General features: G+C 40.0%; 1 protein-coding gene and 1 pseudogene across 4 annotated transcripts; one reads left to right on the top strand and one right to left on the bottom strand.

Annotated features, from left to right (window-relative positions):
* Nucleotides 1–682: 682 nt before the first annotated feature.
* LOC143033043 (uncharacterized) lies at nt 683–3132 on the bottom strand (annotated as a pseudogene).
* Nucleotides 3133–7135: 4003 nt separating this feature from the next.
* Nucleotides 7136–26565, top strand: LOC143033440 (uncharacterized). 4 transcript variants are annotated; one of them, XM_076198886.1, is made up of 6 exons: nt 7136–7337; nt 9881–11363; nt 11441–11636; nt 14355–14516; nt 22790–23029; nt 26144–26565. In XM_076198886.1, the coding sequence occupies exons 1-6, from the start codon at nt 7260–7262 to the stop codon at nt 26352–26354; spliced, it is 2370 nt and encodes a 789-aa protein (XP_076055001.1). In that variant the 5' UTR covers nt 7136–7259; the 3' UTR covers nt 26355–26565. The 4 variants fall into 4 exon arrangements, with proteins under 4 accessions (XP_076055001.1, XP_076055002.1, XP_076055000.1 ...); XM_076198887.1 differs by having other exon boundaries at nt 7136–7331; XM_076198885.1 differs by lacking the exon at nt 7136–7337 and adding an exon at nt 7816–7911.
* Nucleotides 26566–26599: the final 34 nt, after the last annotated feature.

The raw sequence follows: 26599 nt of genomic DNA on the forward strand, positions 1-26599 counted from the left end.
CGGGCCCTGCCAAAAAAAATCGAATAGACCTTTACTCTCGGACAGGGGTCAGCGTGTCCGCATTCTGCCGGGTTCTGACGGATTGGGAAAATCGATCGGGTCACAGATTTTTAGTAATAGAGATTCCTAATACTACGAGGATTAAAGCACATGGTATTAAGAAACTCGTGATTATTTCTTTTTGACACGTTTTGTATTTCAACATTATGCCTTACATTATAATTTTGTTCCTTATTGACACCTTGCTCTATATTGACATTTGGTCCTTCATTGACATTCAATGCCACATGGACATTTCCCCCATCACGGGCATCTGGTCCCTCACGGTCATTCGATCTCTTATTATGCTTTACCCCCCTACGTCACCGCGTTCCACACCGGTGTAGACGTTTGAGGACACTCCCCCAAAACATAACTCCCGGAGTCTCCTGAACCTAGTTTGGAAACACTCCTCAGTTAAATGAAACTAGATTGACAACACTCCTCAGTTAACTGAAACTGGTTTCAAATGACTCCCCATTAGGTTGAAATGACTCCCATTATTGGATGCTTGTTTTTTGTTTTGTTTTTGTTTTGTTTTAAGGTTGCTCCCCCCCATACAAAAAACTACTAATTACACTATACATGATTACCTTTTTTTCTTGAATTACAATGACCTATTTATTACTTATTACAAATTACACTACACACGGATGACTACATTGAAATGGTTGCCTGCGTTATTCTCAAGGTACACTGAATCCTTTAGGATTTTACTACCTTTCGGCCTATGTATATGCCATGTGTGAATAGATCCAAACTTTGTTCAAACACATACATTTACTTGAAACATGTTGGCTGCTGCAATAATCTCTGTAGTTGTTCCCCACACTTTATCCTCACGCATTGAATCAACTTGGATGTTTTCATTGGTGGAAAGGAAATCACATATCAAGCTTCTGACAACAGGATGTTGGTCCTCTTCTCCAGTGATAGCGAATGTCATGGAACGAAAAAAAAAACAATTTCCATCACCTTTAATTACTTTGACAGCAAGGGGTTCACTTGTGTTTTTGAAAGTCTTACTTATTTTTCCAGAGGGACCAGATTTTTTCTTAAATATCAGACGTCCACCAGAGTTGTTGCAGATTACTCGCTGTGTTGCAACTGTTATTGTATTAAATTTGTAGATAATCTCCTGTTGCTGAACCCCTATGGTCTGGACAATTGGTAGGGTTGCCAACCGTCCTTTATTTCAAAGGACAGTCCTTTATTCAGCACTATTTGTCCTTGTCCTTTATTGAGATTTGAAATGACACTAGTCCTTTATTTTGACTGGTAGTTCAATCCTACTCTTGAGATGTGATGATTACAAAAGCATTTACTTCTTGTAAGAGTGCAGACTGTCAACTCCGCATTCTGCACAATACCAGACGCACAGAGCGGCAGACCGCAGTCCAGGGTGTAAAATTAACCTCATTTTATCTATAACTAAATTTTTCATAAAAGAGACACCAATTTTGGGAAAACCAAAAAATCGTAAACTATGTTACTAAATATGAGAACCACCACCAAGAAAAAAGAAAAGAAAAATAATAGAGAAAGAAAGGTGTCGTTGGACGTTTGGAAAGGCAATACCTCCGTCTATCAACTGAACTCACGAAGAACTAAAACAAATATGGCGGATTATACAACAATGTAATGATGACACCCTTCACAAAATCGAGCCGTAATGTGTTATAAATACCAGAAGAACAGTAAAATCTATGTGAGAAAACTTGTATTAGCAGTGCCAATATTTCATGTTAACAGGTATTTGGAAAAACAGAAAAGATTTCGATGAACTTCAACATTCGGCATATTATCAAACCTAAGCTTCGTAGGCCATTTATTTCCCAAAGTTTCAGAAATCTGTAGTTGTAGTAGAACACTTGAAGTTAGAAGGAAAGCTTAGATTAAAGATGGATGAACTTTTTGAAGTAGTATTAATTCAAAGAAACTTCAACACTATCAAAAGCTCTGAACTCTTCATAACCAGAAAGTGGTATTTTGTTTTGAAATCTATGGATTTTAAATGTATCAATGTTTTCAAAATAGTTTCTTTTGTACAATCGATTCCTGGAACATCATCTTATTGTGAGAGATTTTAGTATGTCATCTAAATGGCGAGATGAAAGGAATTGATGCTCTGTTGAGTTAAGATGAACTTCTCATACATTTTAACATAAAAGATAGTTATTTGGAATTCGCTAAAATCACCTAAGATGATACAAATTTTCTGAAGGCAACAAAAAGCCAGGGCAAATATAGTTCTAAACATTAGAAACCTTTGATCAAGGTAAAATAAATGTCTTCTCATTCTTGTTTTTGTATTTTCATTTAGGTAAGAGAAATGTAATTTTGAACTGCATTTAATGTTGACATCTATTATGATCTATAGCTACTTAAATAAATATAAATCAAGTTTTTATGTCCTTTATTGTAGCTTAACAGAGTTGGCAACCCTAACAATTGAAGATGGTGGCTCTGACAGAGAAGTTGGAGATGGTGGGTCTGATGAAGAACTTGGTGGTAAAACTTCTGGAGCACGTTCGAAGAAGGGCTTCAGGTTGCATCCATTCACTTTATTTTTAAGGGTGATATTCGTGGATACATTAATGAGATAGTACATTCCCTTTTCACAAACTTGAGCCACCTCATAGGGACCATCCCATGGATCAGTTTGTTTGCCTCCTTTTCTATCTGCTCTGCGTAGGTTGTAGCGCAGCACTTTGTCGCCTACGATAAAATGCTTTTCTTTGTATCGCCTTCTTGCAAAATCAGCCTGCTGTTTTGGCTGAGCTCGCTCGAGGTTGGCATCTGCTTGCTTGAAGACAACATCCTGAAAGATAAAAATAACATATCGATTCATGTATAAAAATATTGTTAGCTCATTAGTAATCTAGTTTCTGTGAGAACTGTCCCAGGTTTGATAAAGATACTGCGTATGCACAGTCATCACTTTTGTATAAAAAATACCTGCAACATTTGGAGCTTTGAGAGTGTGGCTTGGAAGTCAGACTCGTCAAATTCAGGATCATCAGGATCAGAGGTACAGTCAGCAAATTCGTGATCCACATCAATGGGAAGGGCAGGTTCTCGTCCATATAGCATCTTGAATGGGCAAAACTTTGTGGAAGCCTGGAATGTAGATCTCAGAGCAAATAGGACACCATGCAAACATTTGTCCCAAGGCAATAGATTCGTCGCTGTAACCAGATCCTCGGTGACTAGCCAGTACAATGTCAAGCTGGTATTGGCGATCCTTAATCACCCGAAGGAAGCGAACTTCTGCAATCACAAAAATAAACAATTACAGACGCGCAATACTACATCTATTGGAACTAACATTTATCTAGGAAATGATAAAAGATAAAGACAAAAATTGCGCATTAGAGCAATAACGAATGTCAATCAAAATGATAAATTTACGGAATAGGCTACTCACCAGTTATATCTTTCCTGTAGGCTACTCACCAGTTATATCTTTCCTGTTCGGTTTATGAACATACTTCAGACGTCTTGGATTGTGAATGCCTGACACTTCCTTCGAAAATTAGCTTTTTTTCCCTTGTTCAATTTGTTTCCAACATGCACTGGATAATTTTTTGACCGCAGGAACTCTTCCACCTCGTCCATTTCAGTATTAAAGTCCATGGTAGCACACGACACCACACCACACGTACTGACAACTAACAAATCTCGGCAACACTGGCAATTGACAAACCTCTGTAATTTGTCCATGTTCGTTTCATTTCAAAGGTTTCAAAGATTCATTCGAACCAGTTGTATCTTTCCTGTTCGGTTTATGAAACAATCACAAAAATAAACAATCACAGTCGCGCAATACTACATCTATTGGAACTAACATTTATCTAGGAAATGATAAAAGATAAAGACAAAAATTGCGCATTACGGCAATAACAAATGTGCAGTCATTTCAAACTAGGTTCATTCGCATGGGGAGTCATCTCAAACTAGGTTATCCGCTCATGCCCTTTCTTTCGTGTAATACTACATCTATTGGAACTAACATTTATCTAGGAAATGATAAAAGATAAAGACAAAAATTGCGCATTAGAGCAATAACGAATGTCAATCAAAATTATGAATTTACGGAATAGGCTACTCACCAGTTATATCTTTCCTGTTCGGTTTATGAAACAATCACAAAAATAAACAATCACAGTCGCGCAGTACTAGATCTATTGGAACTAACATTTATCTAGGAAATGATAAAAGATAAAGACAAAAGTTGCGCATTACAGCAATAACGAATGTGTAGTCATTTCAAACTAGGTTCATTCGCATGGGGAGTCATCTCAAACCAGGTTCATTCGAATGTGGAGTCATTTCAAACGGGTGGGGAGTCGTCTGAAACTAGTTTCAAGTGACGGGGAGTCGTCTGAACCTAGATTGATCTGACTGGGGGAGTCTTTTGAAACGGGGAGTCACTTGAACCGGCTACACCGGCCACCTGTCGTTCGCTGACATTCTGTCCAACATCCTTCCCAAAATTATATTCTGTCCTACCGTGATATTTTGTCCTTCACTTTCATTGCAAACCATCGTGATATTTTGTCCTCCACTATCATTACATCCCATCTTGATATTTTGTCCTCCACAATTATTACATCCCATCGTGATATTTTGTCCTTTCACATTACATCCTAATGTAATATTTCGTCCTCTACCGACATTATATCCTAAAATTATATTGTGTCCTACAGTGATATATTACTCTACATTATTACTATACCCTACTCTGTTTTCCCCCAATACACTCTATTTCCCCTTCCCTTTGAGTTTCTACCCAAAAAAAGGAACTAGTTCATTACAAACTCCCACAATGAGGTTTGTAAGAAAATCTTTGCCTCTGCGAGTAAGGTGGATCCTATCAGAAACATAAAGGTCATGACGCCTGGAAAAGAGATACCAAGGATCAAGAAAGTGGTATCCCAGTTGGGTGCACAATTGTGATATCCTCTCATTGATCCCTATGGCTCTACTGTTCCAACACGAGCCAGCGTAGATCCTCGGAAGGATCCCACAGACTACGTGACGGCTTCCACGTTTCTTCATCTTCTGAAGGAGGACCTTGTAATTCCGAACAAGTTCCTCTGATCTCACCCTACCAACATCATTACTTCCCGTATGAACAATCGTAGCCGTGTCCGTCCGCCTTTGCTCCTTGATGGTCTGGGTACAATCGGCGATCCCACGGCCCGGTTGACATACAAGCTTGCAACGTCGTTTAGACTTCCGCTGCAGGATGTCGTCATAGACTCGCACCATGGAGTCTACCAAGAACTCCCGATTTTCTGTCATATTCTCCAGTAGAGCAAAACGATTGGCTAGAGCCAGCGGTTGCTCCACAGGGCACCCGCTCATCGAACGTGGGTTCGACAAACGGGACCCCACGGAGCGCCAATCGCTCACGGCAGTGGCAGAAGTAGAAGATGTGGCACGCTGTTTGGGTTGTAGGGAGGATTCACTCTTTTCATAGAGCGCACTCTTGAGAAGACGAATTTCCTCCTCACACATCCTGAGACGGTCCTTCAGGTCCACACAACCCTCACAAGCCCTTTCGCTCCTCCTTCAGCAATATAAACGGCAAAGAGAAAATATAAAACAACAAAAGAAAACAAAAACGGTCACTAAATTAAACTAAATACACGACGCTTACTCTGCTTACCTTATACTATTACTCCTACATTTGGAGTACAGTAACAACTACTGTTTTGATTCTAAATTACTAGAACACTACACTTTATCTTATACCTGTAAATGTATAGCGCTATACTTATACAGTTACAAAAACGCAACAGAATCACTTGTCGTTATTGAGTTATTCGAAGATATAAACTTCACAAGAAGTAATACACTTAACAAGAGGTATTCGCCAGCTGGTGTCTCGGCAAAAGACGAGTTCTCAAGCTGAGGTCACTGAGCAGACTGAGCTGAGGTCACTGAGCAGGTGGGAGGGGTCCAAGGGGAAAGGCATTCTACGATCATCATCGTCGTCGTCGTCGTCGTCGTCGTCATCGTCATAAGCTTGGCATAGAACATTTCTTCAAGGTTATATGCCTCAGTAGGAACATATACTGCAATAATATAGGTGAAGTCTAAAGTGTGCTTCAACCTCACCAGCATCATACCTTCATCAATCGGAGTATCGTAGTCGGTTACGTATGCCTATACCTACTCCCGCGATGTGGGCACCATTGGTTCGCCCCAACCAGAAATAGGTGAACCCTCATCACTGACCTCACCACTGATTAATGGTCTTCTCATCTCTGAGAGAGCTTCTATATACAGTCTAAATTTCTTGAGCCCCGCCGAAAAAGGCATCAGTTGTCTTGGGAGAATGTTCCAGGCTCCCTGTGATGTTTATTATTATTATTACTATTATTACTATTATTATCATTATCATTATTATTATCATTATCATTATTATTATCATTATTATTATCATTATCATTATCATTATTATCATCATCACCACCACCACTACCACTACTACTTACCTGATTTCGGTAGAAATCCCGCTCCTGCTTCGAGCTTTACTCCCTCGTTGGTTTCGCACCGTTCGTGTATCACTCTCTCTAACCTAACTAATCCTATCCTCTAAATCCTAGCACAGTCTCGCTTGCTTCCGCTAATATTCCACTTGCACCAACGCTCACGCCTTGTGTAAGTATATGGATGAGAGAACCTGGTGTGACACATTCACACCACACTCCCACACGGAGAGCCCGCCAGAGGTTCACCCCAGGCCTTGCATGCAATTACAAAATAGAGAATAAAGGAAAAGAAACAATATGCATCATGTATGATCATAGCATAGAAAACATAAACCACTTTTTACTCTGGTGTCCAGCATATAGAAAGGAGAAGGGGAAACTAATTTTGAACGACCATTCATAGAAGAAGAAAAAACATTGTGATATCTATTCTTTGGTGAAAATATACATAATACAAACGAAATTATGTATGAATTCTGGAAAACCAGCTAAAAAAGAAGATAATTTAAAAAACAAGAAGCAAAAACAAGAATACACAATAGAAACAGGTAAGCGCCGTCGTGAAGGCAAACGCTTTCCGACATTCGCCTGAACACAGATTGTTTACAAATATTGAATGGTCACTTCGTGCGTGGAGCGTGGGTACGAAGTAACTCGCAGCTGGATTTTTCTTATATATGTATATAATTTTGCTGCAACGCTTCGAACATTCTGGAAATGAGTTTTGAGATACCAGACTGGAACGGAGATTCATTTTCATATCATTTCGATGAAGCTCCCGACTCACAGGTAGAGGTACATATCGGTTCTATTCCAGTATGAGTATCAGTTATCACGGAAACACCCTTTTCACTTCTTTCTTACTTATTATTTATGTTGTCACTGGACCCAGGCCATTAGGCCTATATATCCAGATCCTCGTTGATAATTTTTCTGGTGACATTTGAGAGGTGCTTCAAAATTAAACTTGACATCTTGTCTGTCCCAGTGGCAGTGTTTGTCCAGCCGACGTTCGAAGGAAGCCTTAGGCTTACTTAGGAGCATTTACAACATGGGTAGGCAGACTGTTCCAGACGTCCACAATGCTATATGTAAAATAGTTCCTTCGCAACATTGTTTTTGGCTCTCCTCATCATCATGTACAGCTTGTAACCATGATGTCCCCTGCCCTGGTTACTTGACCTGTTCCCTAGTCATCAGAAATGGTGTTGCTTCTTCATATTATATTTGTCATGCATCATCTTATGTCTATCATATCTCCCCTAGCTCTTCTATAAACATGCGCTGAATGGCCTACCGGCCCCGGCGCTTGGCCTACGAGCCAAAAATTCCATCAATCAATCAATCAATCTTCTATAAACAAATGATGGTAAATCTAATTTTTTTAGTCTTTCCTCATATGTTAGGTTTATTAGACCAGGAATTGTCACTCTTCTTTGGGCATTTTCTATAGCTCTAATTCTAATATCTTTTTTCATCCAAGCCAAAGGCTCCGGACGGCTTGGGCATATTCCAAGATGGGTTTTACCAGCTGTAAACAGTGAACTTTAGAAATTATTTTCAAGAAATCCATCATATCCGGAGATGTCCCAAGAGAATGGAAGCTAGCTAACGTTACTCCCATATTCAAAAAAGGTGACAAAAAGAAACCAAATAACTATAGGCCTATAAGTTTGACTTCGATCGTAGGAAAAATAATGGAAACTATCATCAGAGATGATATCGAATATCATTTAGAAAGTAAACGTTTGATAAATGATAGCCAGCATGGTTTCAGACGGAAACGTTCTTGCGTGACTAACTTACTCGAATTCTACAACACAGTTATCTCGAATTATGACAAAAGAAACAATATAGATTTAATATAACTAGACTTTGCAAAAGCTTTTGATACCGTCCCACACGAAAGACTACTTACTAAATTAGCTTTGCATGGAATAAGTGGTAGCCTATTAGGTTGGACTAGTAATTGGTTGAAAGGTCGAAAACAGAGAGTTGTTTTAAATGGAAAAACTTCTGGATGGAAAAATGTTGCAAGTGGAGTTCCTCAGGGTTCCGTTCTTGGGCCACTTCTATTCATAGTATATATAAATGATATAGACAATGGACTAAAATCTACTGTTTCCAAATTTGCTGATGATACAAAACTGTGCGGAGTGGCAAATGATCACTCAAACCAATTAGATATTCAAGAAGATTTAGATCAATTACAGCAATGGTCTGAAAAGTGGCTAATGAAATTTAACACAAGTAAATGCAAGGTAATGCACATAGGTAAAAATAACAGTAAGTACGATTACAAGTTATTTGGAAATTCGTTAACAAAAGTGGATAGTGAAAAAGATCTCGGCGTAATTATCAGTAACGACCTCAAATCATCCAAGCAATGTATTTCAGCCTCTGAGAAAGCAAATAAGATTCTGGGATTGATTGCGCGATCTTTTGATTTCAAAAGTCCATCACTCATTAACAAGCTATATAAATCGTTAGTTCGTCCACATTTGGAATATGCTGTTTCCGTATGGTCACCGAATCTCACTAAAGACATTGACAGACTGGAAAAAGTACAACGGCGAGCCACAAAACTGATTCCAAATATCAAAAATAAATCATACGAAAATCGACTTAAGCACATGAATCTGTTTTCCCTAAAAAAGCGTAGACTCAGAGGTGACTTGATACAGGTCTTTAAGATTTTAAAGGGAATTGACAACATCAAAAGTGACCAAATTTTCACATTGAATGAGAATCAGACAAGAAACAATGGTCTCAAACTGTCCGGAAATAGATTCAATTTGGAAGTAGGTAGAAACAACTTTGCCAACCGTGTAGTTAATGAATGGAATAAACTTCCTGCACAGGTAGTGCAATGTAGTTCAGTTCGAAGCTTTAAGAATCATTTAGATAAATACCTAAGTAAGATGCTGTAATGATTATAATTTATGTTATATTATTTGTTTTTGTTTTGTTATAATTTGTCTGTCTGATTTTCATTTATTATTAGTTATATGTCAATTTATAATCATTTACTATTTACCTTTTTGTTTGTTATTCAACTATACCTATGCATTTATTTATGTATTTTATTTTTTATTTTTACATTACTATTTTTTTTTTTTTTTTTTTTTTTTTTTTTTTTTTTTCTCCTTTTGTTGTCCATTCACGAAGTAATTTGGCCTGTTAAACACTTTTTTAATGTTTCTGTTCATTATTTGTTGGATGATTGGGCGTAACAGAATATTTCACTGCAATTGTGGAAAAAATCATCTGTAGATTTTTTTTTATTAACATATTTATTTAAAAACTGAAAGTATAATGTTTAATGCTACCTCTTACAGTTGCAGGTTTCTTGCATAAGAAGTAATACTGGTGACCAATTGAAAGTCAAAAAGAGAAAGAAAAAAAAGAAGAATTCAAAGGCCAAAGAGGATACAGTTAAGAAGTTGCAGGTGCTTCATGAAGCAGAGGAAAACACTTCTTCCCCAAGAAAGAAGTTGAAAAAAGGAGACCACACTACTGAAGATGACATTGCAGGAAAAGAAGTAACATTTTCAAAGGATGCCAATCTTACTGTCAGTTCTTCAGGGGGAAATGTCACATCCTCAAAGATGATTAGGAAGCAAGAAGTTATTGAAAACATAGGTATGGCAAGCCAGAAAGCAAGGAAGAAAAAGAGCAGTAAAAGAAATAAATATAGGGAATTGGCAGACTTGCAGAAACAAACAAGGGAGAATAGAGAAGGTTTTGGCATCAAGAAAGGTAATGCAGCAGTGCATTCAAGTTATAATGTGCATGATATAGTTTCAATTACTAGTCTTGATTCCCATTGTAAGAAATCAGATGCTGCCATTGACATTAGCACAGGTACAGATGTAAGTAATGTACCTCTTATAGCCGATCAAAAGCCTATGCATAAAACAGTTGAGTGCAAGAATGCTGAAAGTTCTCAGGTTCAAAGTAAGGGAAGGGTAAAGAAGAAAAAAAAATGCAATGTGAAACAAGAATCCAATCTTAAAGAAGTACTTTCGAATGCTGATTGTGGTAATGAAGCCAATGAGAAAGTGCAGAGCAAAAAACTGATAGTCAGAGGGGATGAATCTGATGTTGAAATAATTTGTGAGGTTAGTGATGATGAAGCAGGCCAGGACACATTATTGCAGACAGACCTGGAGGCATTCATCACTACCCTCAACCTTGCACAGTTTAGTACAAAGAAAAAGGCTAAAAAATTGTGCAAAAATGAGAACATGGTTGTAGATAACTCTGTTGTGGGTAATCCAAAAAGTGTTCTAGAGGAGTCAGGTGACATAAAACAAATGTGTAAAGTGGATTCACAGAATCTTGAAGTTCTTGATAAATCTGACCAGGAAAAAGAAATTGTAACAGAAAAAGTAACTGAGCATCAAGTAGGTGGTGCAAAAGAAAAGAAAAGAAAGAGAAAAAAAAAGAATGAAGCAGTAAATAAGGAAAAGGTTGCACAGCCATTTCCTGAGAACTCAAGGTTAATTAGCAATGATTTTGTTATTAAAGATAAAGAGGAATGTAAGGAAGTTGCCATAGAAAATGTGAATGGAGAGAAGAAAAAAATAAAATCAAAGAAAGAACATGCAAAAAAAATTAACACAATGTCATCTGTTGAAAGCATTAGTTTAACACTTGATGATTATGCCAATAAAGATTACAAAGAGGATAATATAGCTGAGCTAGGAAGAGAAAATTTAGCAACAGAATCATCTTTTGGAGAAAAGGTTGCTGACCATGAAGAAAAGAGGAAAAAGAAGTTAAAGAGGAACATCAATAAAACAGAGGAGGTTCATACAGGTAAAAATTTGGCATTTGTAAACTCTTAAAAAGAAAGACTGATTTAAATGTGAATGTGAACAAGTTATGTACTTCAGGTTGTTTTCCAGATATAGCTGCCATGGAATTATCTTCAGCTGCATCTCCAGACAAGAAGCACAAGTTTGACAAAAATAAATTAGCTGAGATGTTGAAAGCTGCCGATTCATTTAGTAAACCAGTAGCTAGTCATAAGGGGTCAGGAGAGAGTCTTCGAGATAAGATGGAACAGCAGCTGAATGCAGCACGTTTCAGGTAAAATTGAGTTTGACTTATTATGATGTGCCTGTTGTTGTTACATCTGAAATTTTAATTCTGTCATAATTAATTGTACCCATGGCACAGTATGGAGTAAATACTTGGAATTTTAAGGAGAAAAAAGAAGAGCCTAGATATTTACCTAGTTGTATTATGTGGAAAGAGAGCTATGCTTGAAGTGACCCATCTTTCTATCTTTCTGCATCTAGCTTGTTCTTAAATTCTTGTATCGTTTTTGCACGTACTGTTGCCTTATCCAATTTGTTCCAGACATCTACCACTCTGTGTGGGAAACTATTCTTTTTCAGATTTCTTCTATAACTATCCTTTTTGAGTTTCTTTTCATGTCCTCTTCTTTTTCTTTTTTCCCACTTAATCTTCTCTGTTGAGGACTTCCACTCCTTTCATAATTCTGTAAATGGCCAGGGCAATGGGTGAGATGCAGGGATGGTCCGTCATCCAGGAGGTGCCAAGATGGGAGGGAGGGAGGAGGATGGAGGGGAGTGGAATATGTAGGGAATGGAATGGGTGGGAGTGGTTTCTATGCCTTTATCTCTTTGGCTAAGGGGGGGGGAAAGTCTTTGGTGTATGTATGTATGTAAATGGCCAGTAGATCTCTTTCTCTTCTTTGTTCCAGGGTTGGTAGTTCCAGTTTGGACAATCTTTGTTCGTATGTCAATTTAGAGAGTGTTGGTGTCATCTTCATCATTGCTCTTTGGATTCTTTCTAATTTCTTTATATTCTTTTTTGTACTGGGTGTCCATAGTGTCACAGTGTACTCCAGTTGTGGTCTTATCAGTGTGACTTATATTTTCATTACCATTTCCTCATCCAAGTAGTCAAAGGCCACTTTCATTGATCTTCATAAATGGAAGGTTTCTCTGACTATTTTGTTAATATGCTTGTCTGGTGACATGTCTTTACTAGTAATTACTCCTAGGTCCCTTTCCGATCTAATTGTTTTTTTTTTTTTACTTCCTTTGTACCAATTTTATATTGCCCTGATATTCTATTTTTACTTTTTCCAAACTCCATTATATTACATTTCTTGATGTTGAAGTTCACTTCCCACTTTTGACTCCATTCTCAGACTTTATCCAGGTCTCTCTGTAGTGATTCACAGTCTTCCTCTGTACTAATTTTCTTTAGTAGTTTTTTGTCATCTGCAAAGAAGTTCATATAACATTCCACACCTTCATCCATGTCATTTATATATATGGCAAACATTAATTATCCGAACCAATACAGAACCTTTTGGAACTCCACTTATCAATTCTTCCCAGGTCGAGTTTTTGTCTCTAAGTACCACCCTCATTTTTCTCCCATTACAGAAATCTTCCATCCATTTCAATAACTTTCCTTATACACCACCTATTATCTTGAGTTTTCTTAGTAGCTTTTTGTGTGGAACATACATATACCAAGGCTTTTTTTCCCCTTACAAGGGAGGTAGCCAAAAAGAAAAAGGCATAAAATCATTCCCACCTATTCCATCCCCAAATACACTCCACTCCCCTCCACCCTCCTTCTTATCTTAGCATCTCCTGGATGACGTGTCATCCCTGCACCCTGTCCACTACCCTGGGTCAGAGGCAGTATCGTAAGGCACAGCACATCCACAGCAAGGCCACTTCATTAAAGTGGTGACCCCCCCTCTCTGTCCCCCCATGCAGAAAAGAAGAAGACGAGGAGAAATCCCTTCAGGTTGCGTCAAATTTTGCTCACACATACTACCTCACCCACCATCCCCCCACCCATTCCACCTCATGCATTACAACATCATCCATTTACAACCATTCTCCATTCACCCCTGTCTTCTGTCCTCTCCCATCCTTCCTCAACAGACATTCCCCTCTTCCCCAAAGCCCCCTGTGTGGTACTTTATCAAATGCTTTTTGTAAATCTGCACTTGTAGCAGGCTCAGAGGAGGGACTGAGGAAGTTAGTGACAGAGTTTGGGAAGGTGAGTGAAAGAAGGAAGCTGAAGATAAATGTGGGTAAAAGTAAGGTGGGAAACTTGGTGGCAGTATTCTTTTCCCCGACCACAGGGAATTCCCCCATTACAGAAAGAGAATACTCAGAGAAATGGTACAGGACAGCAACAAGGGGTTGGGGGACAGCATAACGGAGGGACAGTCGTAGTATAAAAGTGTCATCATTTCTCTATGAACAGAATTTCTTCTATCATAGACAAAATGATGTGTGGCTCTGGTCCGTAGGGGCGCCCCATATAGACCCTAAAGTATCGTCCCACTTGGATCGTAAGAGGCGAGAAGAAAGGGACGGGGAGAGTTGGACAATGAAAAAAATCATGGGTCAGGAAACCATCCCGCAAGCTGATGTTGCTCTCACTTGGTATATGTATGTATGTATGTAAAAGTAAGGTGGTGAGATGTACAAAGGGAGAGAGTTGCAGCAGGCTGGAAGTGAGTATTAAGGGAGAGAGACTGGAGGAAGTGATAATTTTAGATGCTTGGGTGCGAATGTGGTAGGAAAGGGAGGAGTGGGGAGGTAGAATGTAGATTGAGAGAAGCGAGTAAATGTCTTGGGGGATTAAAAAGTGTAATGAGAAATACTGTAGGCCTTATGGTCCTTGCAGTCTCCATTCTTATGGTCTTATGTGTATGTATTCATAGGTTCTTCATACCAAGTATTTCTCTAAGATATACAAAAATATTATTTGATAAGACTATTAACAATGCCATGTACTTCTCAGATTCCTCAATGAGAAGTTGTATTCAGTAGCAGGATCAGAGGCCCAGGAGATCTTCAAGAAGGACCCAGAATCCTTCCAGATATACCACTCAGGATATCAGCAGCAGGTGTCCAAATGGCCAATCAGCCCACTAGATCTCATCATTAATGATATAAAAGACAGGTAATTCTTCATTTGATTGGTAGATTTAACATACCTTCAAATTTATAGTGTACACTTAGACTCTTTTGTTTTGACAAATGGCAGACCATTTCATACTGATATTCAGCAGTCCCTGGTGTAGTTTTCATTGACACTTCATTAGACAGTATAACTTTTGTATTTTTGGAGGTAATTGCCAGGTGAAGGTAAACCACCTTTGACTTTTGGGACCCATAGTGAGTGAAAGAGCTGTACTGCATTGCTTTGCTTTTGATCTAAGCAGGCTGGTGGGGGATAGGATGACCTCTCATCCTTAACCACTTCCATACGGTGACGCCTACGTAGGCGTCATAAGGAGCAAGTGGGTACGCGATGATGCCGACATCGGCGTCATGATTATATTTATTGTAGTCGTACCTGCGTGACCCTCATTCTCTCTAAACTGGCTTCATCATATTTTCTATGGTTATCAAAATTCACGGGTAAAAGAGAACGAGCGATTGAGCAGTGACTTAATTTTTTATAATGCGATTATTATGATGCAACAGCGCATGTCGGGCAGCTAATGCTGCCAGACGTGCGATGTGCCCCGGAGTGAAGAGGATAAAGCTACAGTTATACTAATCATTAGAATGGTTGGATTCCAACAGTTCAGTTGGATTTTGTCCAAGGTTAGAGTGTAACCATAGCTTAAAAAGTGTAAATTTTAAATCTGTTAACAGAAATGTTTAATAAGTCGGTAGGCACTGTTTTTGTGCCTGTTGCTTGGGGGCAGGTAAACATCGTTCTTGTTTTCAAAAAGGGAGATAAATCATCTGTATGCAACTGCAGGCCAATCAGTTTGACATCAGTTATAGGTAAAATGCTTAAATCAATAATAGTTAATAGACTCCGAGATCACATCAAGAGACATAATTTGATTCGTGACTCACAGCATGGTTTCTTCAAGGGCAAGTCATGTGTAACTAATCTTCTATCTTTTTACACTAATGTATATAAGGTGTCAGATAACAATGATAGTTACAGTGTTATTTACCTTGACTACTAAATAAAATCAAAGCCCATGGCATAGGAGGAAAAATGTTAGAATGGAATAGAGCTTGGATCAGTGACAGAAAACAGTGGGTCACCACAAATGGTATAAAATCCAAATGGGGGAGTGTTTCTAGTGGAGTTCCTCAGGTCTCGGTTTTGGGTCCCTTATTGTTCATTATGTACATAAATGACTTGGACAATGGGATTAATAGTGATGTTAGTAAGTTTATGGATGATACTAAACTAGGATGCCTAGTTAGGTCAGGAGACAATGCCAAAATTCTGCAGGATGATCTTAACAGATTGTTCACATGGTCGGTGAAATGGCAAACGGACTTCAATATCTCAAAGTGCATCATGTTAAATGTAGGGCTACACAACCCTGAAAACAAATAAAGCTTAGATAACATGTTTTAGAGAAAACTGAGTGCAAAAGAGACTTGGGAGTTCTAGTGAACCCTAACCTTAAATCCAGGAAACAGTGCAATAGCACCAGAAATAAAGCTAACAGAGCATTAGATTTCATTGTTAGGACAGTTACAAATAGAATTGCAGAGGTAATTATCAAACTATATATAGCGTTAGACCCATCCTTGACTATATGGTACAGTTTTGGTCTCCGTCTTATAAAATGGACATCATTTCACTGGAATTGGAACAGATGAGAATGACTAAAATGATACATGGGGTCAGAAATTTACCGTGAAGAGAGGCTTAGGCACCTTAACTTACACTCTGGAAAAACGCAGAGTGCAGGGTGATCTAATACAGATGTTCAAGTGGATAATGGTGTGTGGAACAAGGAGGACGGGAAGAAATAGAAGGAAGGGTAGTGAGTGGTGGGATGAGGAACCAAAGAAGGGTGTAGAAGAGAAGAAGCAGGCTTTCATAGATTGGCTACAAATTAGGACGTGGGAATCATATGAGAGGTACAAAGTAAAGAGAAGAGAAGTAAAGCATAAGATTAAAGAGGCATAGAGGAGAGCAGATGTGAAATGGGGTAAGAGTATGACGGATAATTTTGAAAATGATAAAAGGATGTTTTGGAAAGAAATTAAGAGAGGAAGAGGAGGCAAATCAAGTAGAGAAGAAAAGGTAAAAGGTGCAGATGGAGAGATGATAATGGAAGAGAAGGCAGTAAGGGGAAGATGGGCAGAATATTTTAGGGAGTTGCTAAATGTGAAGGAGGATAGGGAGGGAAAGATAGCTGCAGTGGGAAATGCGAAGAAAAGGAGAGTGATGAGTGAGGAGAATGGAGGAGAAATAAGGAAGGATGAAGTGAAGGCAGTTGTTAACCTCTTCCATACGGTGCCGCCTACGTAGGCGGCATGAGGAGCAAGTGGATACGCGAGGCTGCCATATCGGCATCTTGATTATATTTATTGTAGTTTTCCCTGCGTAACTGACATACTCTCTAAACTGGCTTCATCACATTTTCTATGGTTATAAAAAATTCACGGTTGAAAGAGAGAACAATTGATATAAGCGGTGACTATTTTTTATTATGTGAGTATTATGACGCAACATCGTACGTCTGGCAGCTAATGCTGCCTGTGAGATTTTGGCCCGGAGTGAAGTGGTTAAGATGGTGAAAGCAGGTAAGGCACCTGGTCTGGATGGATGCCATGCAGAATGACTGAAAAAAGGAGGTACAGTGATGGTGGACTGGCTGGTGAGGTTATTTAATGTTTGCTGGAGAGAGGGTAGAGTGCCAGAGGACTGGAGGGAAAAGGGGACAAGTGTGAATGTAGTAGTTTCAGAGGAATTATCTTGTTAAGTGTAGTTGGGAAGATAGGAGGATCTTGATTGAGAGGATTAGGAGAGGAACAGAAGGAGTAATTGGTGAGGAACAGTGTGGATTTAGGACAGGTAGAGGTTGTGTAGATCAGATTTTTGTGGTAAGACAGATATGTGAGAAAGCTATAGGAAAGGGGAGGGATGTTTATTGGGCCTTTATGGACCTGGAAAAGGCTTATGACAGGGTAGACAGAAAGACACTGTGGGAGGTTTTGCTGATATATGGGATAGGAGGAAAGCTTCTAGGAGCTGTCAAGAGTTTTTATGAGAGTAGTAGAGCTTGTGTCAGGATTAGAAATGGAGAGAGTGAGTGGTTCGAGGTAAAGGTGGGACTTTGTCAAGGATGCGTTATGTCGCCCTGGCTGTTCAACTTAAACATGGATGGGGTAGTGAGAGAGGTAAATGCAAGGGTAGTGGGCAAGGGATTGGAGATGGTTAAAGAAAATGGAGAAAAGTGGGAGGTGAGCCAGCTGTTTTTTGAGGACGACACTGCGCTTGTGGCAGGATCGGAGGAGGGATTGAGGAAGTTGGTGACAGAGTTTGGGAGAATGTGTGATAGGAGAAAGCTGAAGATAAATGTGGGTAAAAGTAAGGTGATGAGATGTACAAGGGGTGAAAGTGGCAGTAGTCTGGAAGTGAACATTAAGGGAGAGCGACTGGAAGAAGTGGATAGTTTTAGATACTTGGGTGCAAATGTGGCAGGAAAAGGTGAAGTGAAGGTGGAGGTAGAATGTAGATTGAGAGAAGCGAGTAAATGCCTTGGTGGATTAAAAAGTGTAATGAGGAATAGACATTTGGCAATGGATGCTAAGAGGAGACTATATGAAGGAGTGATTGTGCCAACAGCACTGTATGGGGCAGAAACATGGAACATAAGAGAGGAAGAGATAAGGAGTTTGAATGTGTTTGAGATGAGGTGTCTGAGAAGTATGATAGGGGTTACTAGGCTAGATAGAGTGAGAAATGAGGAGGTGAGGAGGAGAACAGTGGTGGAAAGGGGGTTGGGAGATAGGGTTGATGAAAGAGTATTAGGATTGTTTGGACACATGGAAAGAATGAGTGAAGAAAGACTAGTAAAAGAGGTATGGAAGGCAGATGTGGAGAGAGTGAACATGAAGGGACATCCTAGGATGAGGTGGATGGATGGGGTGAAGGGGCTTTGGGGAAGAGGGGAATGTCTGTTGAGGAAGGACGGGAGAGGACAGAAGACGGGTGAATGGAGAATGGTTGTATATGGATGATGTTGATGATGGGGGGTGAGGTAGTATGTGTGAGTAAATTTTGACGCAGCCTGAAGGGATTTCTCCCCATCTTCTCCTTTATGCATGGGGGGACGGAGAGGGGGGGTCGCTGATTTAATGAAGTGGCCTTGCTGTGGATGTGCTGTGTCTTGCGACACTGCTTCTGACCCAGGGCAATGGTCAAGGTGCAGGGATGACCCGTCATCCTGGAGGTGCTAAGATGAGAGGGAGGATGGAGGGGTGTGGAGTGTATTCAGGGATGGAATGGGTGGGAATGATTTTATGCCTTTTCCTTTTTGGCTACCTCCCATGTAAGGGGGAAAAAGCCTTGGTATATGCATGTATGTTTTTCCCTTCTTACAAGGGAGGTAGCCAAAAAGAAAAGGCATAAAAACCATTTCCACTCATTCCATCCCTAATACACTTCACTCCCCTCCACTCTCCCTCTTATCTTGACACCTCCTGGATGATGGGTCATCCCTGCATCTTGTCCACTGCCCTGGGTTAGAGGCAGTGTCACAAGACACAGCTCATCCACAGCAAGGCCGCTTCATTAAATCGGCGACCCCCCCTCTCTGTCCCTCATGCAGATAAGGAGCAGACAGGGAGAAATCTCTTCAGGCTGCATCAGATTTTTCTCACACATACTACTTCACCCCCCATCCCCCCACCCATTCCACCTCATGGATCACAACATCAACCATATACAACCATTCTCCATTCACCCCTGTCTTCTGTCCTCGTACTTCCTCCACAGACAATCCCCTCTTCCCCAAAGCCCCTATCACCCCATCCATCCATCTCATCCTAGGTCACCCCCTCATGTTCACTCCCTCCACATCTGCCTTCCATACCTCTTTTACTAGTCTGTCTTTACTCATTCTTTCCATGTGTCCAAACCATCCTAATATTCTTTCATCAACCCTATCTCCCAACCCCCTTTCCACCACTGTTCTCCTCCTCACCTCCTCATTTCTCACTCTATCCAGCCTAGTAACCCCTATCATACTTCTCAGACACCTCATCTCAAACACATTCAAACTCCTCTCTTCCTCTCTTTATGTTCCATGTTTCTGCCCCATACAGTGCTGTTGGCACAATCACTCCTTCATAGAATCTCCTCTTAGCATTCATTCTCAAATATCTATTCCTCATTACACTTCTTAATCCACCAAGGCATTTACTCTCTTCTCTCAATCTACATTCTACCTCCACCTCCACTCCCCCCTTTCCTGCCACATTTGCATCCAAATATCTAAAACTATCCACTTCTTCCAGTCGCTCTCCCTTAATGCTCACTTCCAGTCTGCTACCACTTTCACCCCTTGTACATCTCATCACCTTACTTTTACCCACATTTATCTTCAAATCTTCAACTTTCTTCTTTCACACACTCTCCCAAACTCTGTCACCAACTTCCTCAATCCCTCCTCTGATCCTGCTACAAGCCCAGTGTTGTCCGCAAACAACAGCTGGCTTACCTCTCACTTTTCTCCATTTTCTTTAAACATCTCCAATCCCTGACCCACCACCCTTGCATTTACCTCTTGCATCACCCCATCCATGTATGAGTTGAACAGCCAGGGTGACATAAGACATCCCTGACGAAGTCCCTCCTTTACCTCGAACCACGCACTCTCTCCATTTCTAATTCTGACACATATTCTATTACTCTTGTAAAAACTCTTGACAGCTCCTAGAAGCTTTCCTCATATCCCTTATATCTGCAGTACCTCCCACAGTGCCTACCTGTCTACCCTGTCTTAAGCCTTTTTTGGGCCTTTGTGGATTTGAAAAAGGCATATGACAGGGTAGACTCGATATGGGATTGGAGGGAAAGCTGTTAAGGGCAGTCAAGAGTTAACGAGAGTAGTAGAGCCTGTGAGTGAGTGGTTTGAGGTAAAGGTATGGCTGAGACAGGGATGTCTCATATCACCATGGCTGTTCAATGTGTACATGGAGTGGTGTAGGAGGTAAATGTGAGAGTAATGGGCAGGGGACTGGAGATAGTTAAAGAAAATGGAGTAAAGTGGGAGATAAGTTAGTTGTTGTTTGCTGATAATGCTGTGTTTTTGGCAAGGAAGAGGGATTAAAGGAGTTTGGGAAGGTATGTGATAGGAGAAAGTTAAGGCAAATGTGGGTAAGAATAAGATGGTGAGATGTACAAGGGGAAAGGATGACAGTGAGTTGGAAGTAAGTCGTACAGGAGAGAGGCTGGAGTGAATTGCTTAAGGTATTTGGGGTCACATATGGCAGGGAGGGAGAAGTGGAGGTGGAAGTAAATTGTAGATTAAGAGAAGCAAGTAAGTGCCTTGGGAAAGTAAAAAGTGTGATAAGAAATAGACATTTGGGAATGGATGCAAAGAGGAGATTATATGAAGGGGTGATTGTGCTGGCAGCACTGTATGGAGCAGAAACATAGAATTTAAGAGAGGCAGAGAGAAAAAGTATAACTAGAGATGAATTGTCTGAGAAGTATGGTAGGTGTTACAAGGTTGTATAGAGTGAGAAACAAGGAATGCTGCAGTGGAAAAGGTGATGGCAGATAGGGCTGATGAAAGAGTATTGGGATTGTATGGACAAATGGAAAGAATGAGTGAAGAAAGATTTGTAAAAGAGGTGTGGAAGGCAGAGGTGAAGAAGACCCAGGATGAGATGGATGGGGTGGAAAAGGGTTTGAACAAGAGAGGAATGTTTATTGAGCAAGGAAGGGAAGAGGCAGGAGAAAGGGGTGAGTGGAGAATGTGCATAGATGATACTGTGATGCAAGAAAGGGAGGTGAGTGAGGGGATGGGATTATAGGGAATGGTTATGTATGAATTACATTTTGATGCAGCCTAAATGTATTTCTCCCCATCTCTATTTTCTGCATGAGGGAACAGAGAGGGAGGATCAGCAATTAAGTGAAGCAGCCTTGCCATGGATGTATTGTGTCTTGCTGCATTACTTCTGACCCAGGGCAGTGGGTGGTAGACAGGGATAACTCTTCATCCATGAGGAGCTAAATGAAAAGAAAGAAATGGTGGTGCATGGGAGTGTATGTTCCTTTTAACTTGTCTACCTCCATTATAAAAGGGGAAAAACCCTTGGTATATAAATATAGATAGTGTCAATTCCACCATATTTGTTAATGTCATTGATCCACCATTTGAACAAGCAATCCTATCTCCCTGAGGAACACCATGGCTGGAATGGAGTTTTCCTACAAATCCCTTATAGAGTGTATATTTTGTTGGCATGCATGATTGTGTATGATGCAGTCTTCCATAATGTGTTATATAGTATGAGGGTTGTTACATCCTGTACAATATGATATTGTACAGGACTGCATCACAGATATTATATCTGTGATGCAGTCATCCAGCCTCTTCTGGTAACTTAGAAAGGCTTGATGGTGCCTGCACCACAGCCTGGCCAGGTGGACTCTATCTTCTTGGGGAAGAGAGGATTCAGAGGGATGGATATCAGGAGGTCTGGCATGCAACAATGTATTGTCTTTCAGTTTGTTAATGGAGCAGTGAGCGATATGATTATGGATATGCTTTTTGAGGTGGGTGTCTGGTGGTTGTGGAGGAAGAGAAGAGAGTATTTGTGTGTGATATAGGTATTTGGGTGCTGTTTTGATGAACCAACCTCGTCAAGCCATACAGACATTAAGATCACCCCATTGCCACATTTCAAAGCAAGGAGGGTATGATTTGTCCAAGCCTGGTCTGGTGAGGCAACACCACTTTTGTCATAAGAACATAAGAATGAAGGAGACTGCAAGAGACCATAAGGCCTACACTAGGCAGCTCCGTATCCATCACCACCTGTCATCCCCATCCATAAAGTTGTCTAATCGTTTCTTAAAACAACTGATACTTTCAGCACTTACTACATGGTTACTAAGTATATTCCATTCGTTGACCACCCTATTAGTAAACCCATTCTTGCCTATTTCTTTTTTAAATCTAAATTTGTCCAGTTTATAACCATTACTGCGAGACCTGCCCTGTAGTTTTAATATGATGACCTTGTTTGCTTCACCCTTGTTAAAGCCTGTGATCCACTTGAACACCTCTATTAGATCACCCCACACTCTGCGTCTTTCCAGAGAGTGTAAGTTAAGGTGCCTAAGCCTCTCTTCGTAAGGCAAATTTCTGAGTCCATGTATCATTTTGTTGGTGGATGTATATACTATTTTCCCCACTTACTTTAATATATCCATTTCATTTCCAGACCTTCAAACTTAGTGGTTGCAGACTTTGGGTGTGGTGAAGCTCGATTGGCTAGATCAATACCCCAGACAAAGGTGCATTCCCTGGATCTGGTAGCACTGAATCCATTAGTGACAGCATGTAATATGGCCAACACTACTCTTGTACCAGAATCTGTTGACATTGTTGTTTTCTGCCTGTCACTCATGGGAACTAGTGTTTGTGACTTCATTCTGGAGGCAAATCGTGTACTAAAAACAGGGTAAGTACAATCTATGATTTATGGTACTTTTTCCTTCTTACTACTTTAGTTTTTGAGGAACAGATAGATTTGACCTGAAGACAGTAATATGCTTCATAATTTCTCTTCTGTAATAACAAATCATAGAAACCACACTCGACCATATTGGCTCGATTCCCAGCAATAAGAAAAGCAGTCATGGACACCTTGTAAACTATATAAAATAGAGCATTCAGAATGGTGTCAGGGTGCACCAAAAATACCCTCAATAGAATACTTGCACACTGAAACCAAAGCCCTCCCCATAGAATATTACATGAAACTTGTAGGAATGCAGTTCTATGCAGACCATGGAACTAAAGAAATTGGTGAAATGTTAGAGGTAGCCAAGCCCAAAGTTAAGAGATACATGGTGCAATTTCGGGAGGGAAGAGGGCTGGAGATACCATCCCAGAAACCTAGGATAGGGTGTCCTAAGAAGACTACTCCAATGGTTTTGAATATCATAAAGTGTACTTTAGAGTCAAATCCACTAACAAAAGCAAAATCTCTGAAGGAGAAGCCTTCTTAGGATCCCCTATACCAAGTTACCCGGATGGTATCTTCAGCCCTCCTCCCTCCCAAAATCACACTGTGTATCTCTTGACTTTGGACTTAGCCACCTTCAACATTTCACTGATTTCTTTAGTTCCATGGCCTGCTTTCTTTAATCCAATGACTTGGGCAATTACCACTTTAGTTAATTCCTTTGTAGGTGCCATGGTAATGATACAGACCCTAGGGAAATGAAGAAAAACAGTGTGAAAAAAGGCAAGATCCCAAAGAGAGGGGTTACCTGTAAATGCTCTTCCCATGGCATTGTGGGAGTGACTGGTTGAGTTCTCCTTCATGTTCCACTCTGATGGCCCAGTGTGACAGCAGAGTGTTGCCAAATACATTCTATCTACATAATTCCACCTCAGAAAATGCCTTCCTATTTTCAACATAAATATGTGGCCGCAAGGGGTAGAGGTTACATACTTTTGATGAGTACTGTATATGGAAGGCAAAAATTTTAAGTATTGATTGTCATGTCAACACCATTTGACCTTGTGTGTAAGTGCACATGATGGAAAGGGGAAGACTGAGAATGAGATGGGTGGATGGAGTAAAGGCCTTGTCTGTTGAACAAAGAAGTGAGAAGGCAAAGGATAGGTGTAAGTGGAGAATGATTGCTAATGGACTATAACTTGATGTGGCTTGAAGGGATTTCTCTTTATATTCTCTGTTTTCACACAAGGGGATGATGAGGGAAGGTATATAGATGAAGTGCCTGGCCTTACTGTGGATATGCTGCGCATTGCTGCATTGCTTCATGCACAAGAAGCTAAGATGAATGGGAAACAAATGGTGACAGATGGGAGGGGAGGTAACCTTGGCTGGCTACTTCCCTTATAATTGGAAAGAATCATTTGGTGTGTGTTTATATGTGTATGGATATTTGTATTGTAGAGAAAAAAATGTAAACATCAAACTGATGTTTCCACCCTAGTCCTAGGAATCATCTTCAGGAGTGTCTCAGGTTGCAGTGAGCACATGTTACATATATATATATAATGTCTATTGAAATAAACACCATATGAGGATGAAGCCTTTATTAGTACGATGTTTCACTTGTTACAACTTTTTCAAGTACATAGTCGTAATATATATACCTGAGATTAAATATGAAGAACTGGGGGAATGGGGGAGAGGAAGGGGTCACTGAATATTAGGAAAGGTTAAGAAGGTGGACCAAATGTCAGGGAACAGGAAAGGTTAAGGATAAGATGGAACAATTGGCTGAGTGAAGGACATTAGCTCACAACTGAGGAACAAAAAGGAAGAAGAAAATAAGAAGGGTGGGCAAATCTACTGGGGGGATTTTGGAGGGCAACTAGGGATGGCTTAAAATTTTGTGGGCAATGAGTATTAAAGGAATTAGGTGGGGTGAGATATTGAACATGCCCCTGTTTTGTTCAATTGTGTTGGTTCCTTGTACAATGGCTGCTTGCAAACATTTTCTATGGATCTTGTTGGGTTCATGTACTAAAAGTTCTCCATTTTCCCAGTCCTTCCACACCTCTTTTACTAATCTTTCTTCACTCATTCTTTCCATGTGTCCAAACCATCCTAATACTCTTTCACCAACCCTATCTCCCAGCTCCCTTTCCACCCCTGTTCTCCTCCTCACCTCCTCATTTCTCACTCTATCTAGCCTAGTAACCCCTATCATACTTCTCAGACATTTCATCTCAAACACATTCAAACTCCTCTCTTCCTCTTTTATGTTCTATGTTTCTGCCCCGTACAGTGCTGTTGGCACAATAACTCCTTCATATAATCTCCTCTTAGTATCCATTCCCAGATGTCTATTTCTCATTACACTTTTTAATCCACCAAGGCATTTACTCGCTTCTCTCAATCTACATTCTACCTCCACCCCCACTCCTCCCTTTCCTGCTACATTCACACCCAAGTATCTAAAACTATCCACTTCCTCCAGTCTCTCACTTCCAGCCTGCTGTCACTCTCTCCCCTTGTACATCTCATCACCTTACTTTTGCCCACATTTATCTTCAGCTTCCTTCTTTCACACACCTTCTCAAACTCTGTCACTAACTTCCTCAATCCCTCCTCTGATCCTGCGACAAGCGCAATGTCATCAACAAACAACAACTGGCTTATTTCCCACTTTTCTCCATTTCCTTTAACCATCTCCAACCCCTGACCCACTACCCTTGTATTCACTTCTCACACCACCCCATCCATGTATAGATACATATAAATACATATTAAAAATACATATACGTGTATACATGTACATACACATATCCATATATATCTATTCTTATATTTTTTATATCTAATTCCCAAGCATTGAATTTATGCCATTGTTTTTCTTGTTCCCATGTAGATTAGATTTAAGTCATTGTATTTGTTTATTTTGTCCTCTGCTTGACCAAACCTCTAAGAATAGTCTCCTCTTTTTGAATTTGTTTCCATGTAGGATCTTTGTCCCATACCAAACAATTGGATCTGATGTGTCCACTTGCTATGCATTATTGCACATAGAAGTGTAAAGACAACCAGTTTTATGAGTAATTTTCTTTACAGAGGGCTTTTGAAAGTGGCTGAGGTGGAGAGCCGCTTCAAAAATGCAGAAAGTTTTGTGCAGTGTTTGATAAAGTATGGTTTCCAGTTGACCGAGAAGGACACCTCACACAAGTTCTTCTGGCTCTTTGATTTCAAGAAGAAAAGGAATGTGAAGGCAAAATTAAATTTACCCCAAATTCATTTGAAGGCCTGTGTATATAAGAAGAGATAATGGAAATTGAATAAAGAACTGTGACATGGAATGGTGGAACTATTAAATGATATTGTGAAGTTTGTATAGTGTTAAAGAAGTGATGTTGAAAAATCACTGGCTCCTCTGTTATTGATATTGTGTGAAAACGTGCTAAACATTTTACACATGTGAAATTTGTTATGAATTGAGATTTCATAGGTAAATATATCACAAAATTTGGATACAAGAATATTTTCTTAACCTTTTTAACTTCTTGAACATAA

Source organism: Oratosquilla oratoria, chromosome 15 (assembly GCF_046742065.1).
Source record: "Oratosquilla oratoria isolate Oo_2021 chromosome 15, ASM4674206v1, whole genome shotgun sequence".
In the NCBI taxonomy this organism is placed as follows: Eukaryota; Metazoa; Arthropoda; class Malacostraca; order Stomatopoda; family Squillidae; genus Oratosquilla; species Oratosquilla oratoria.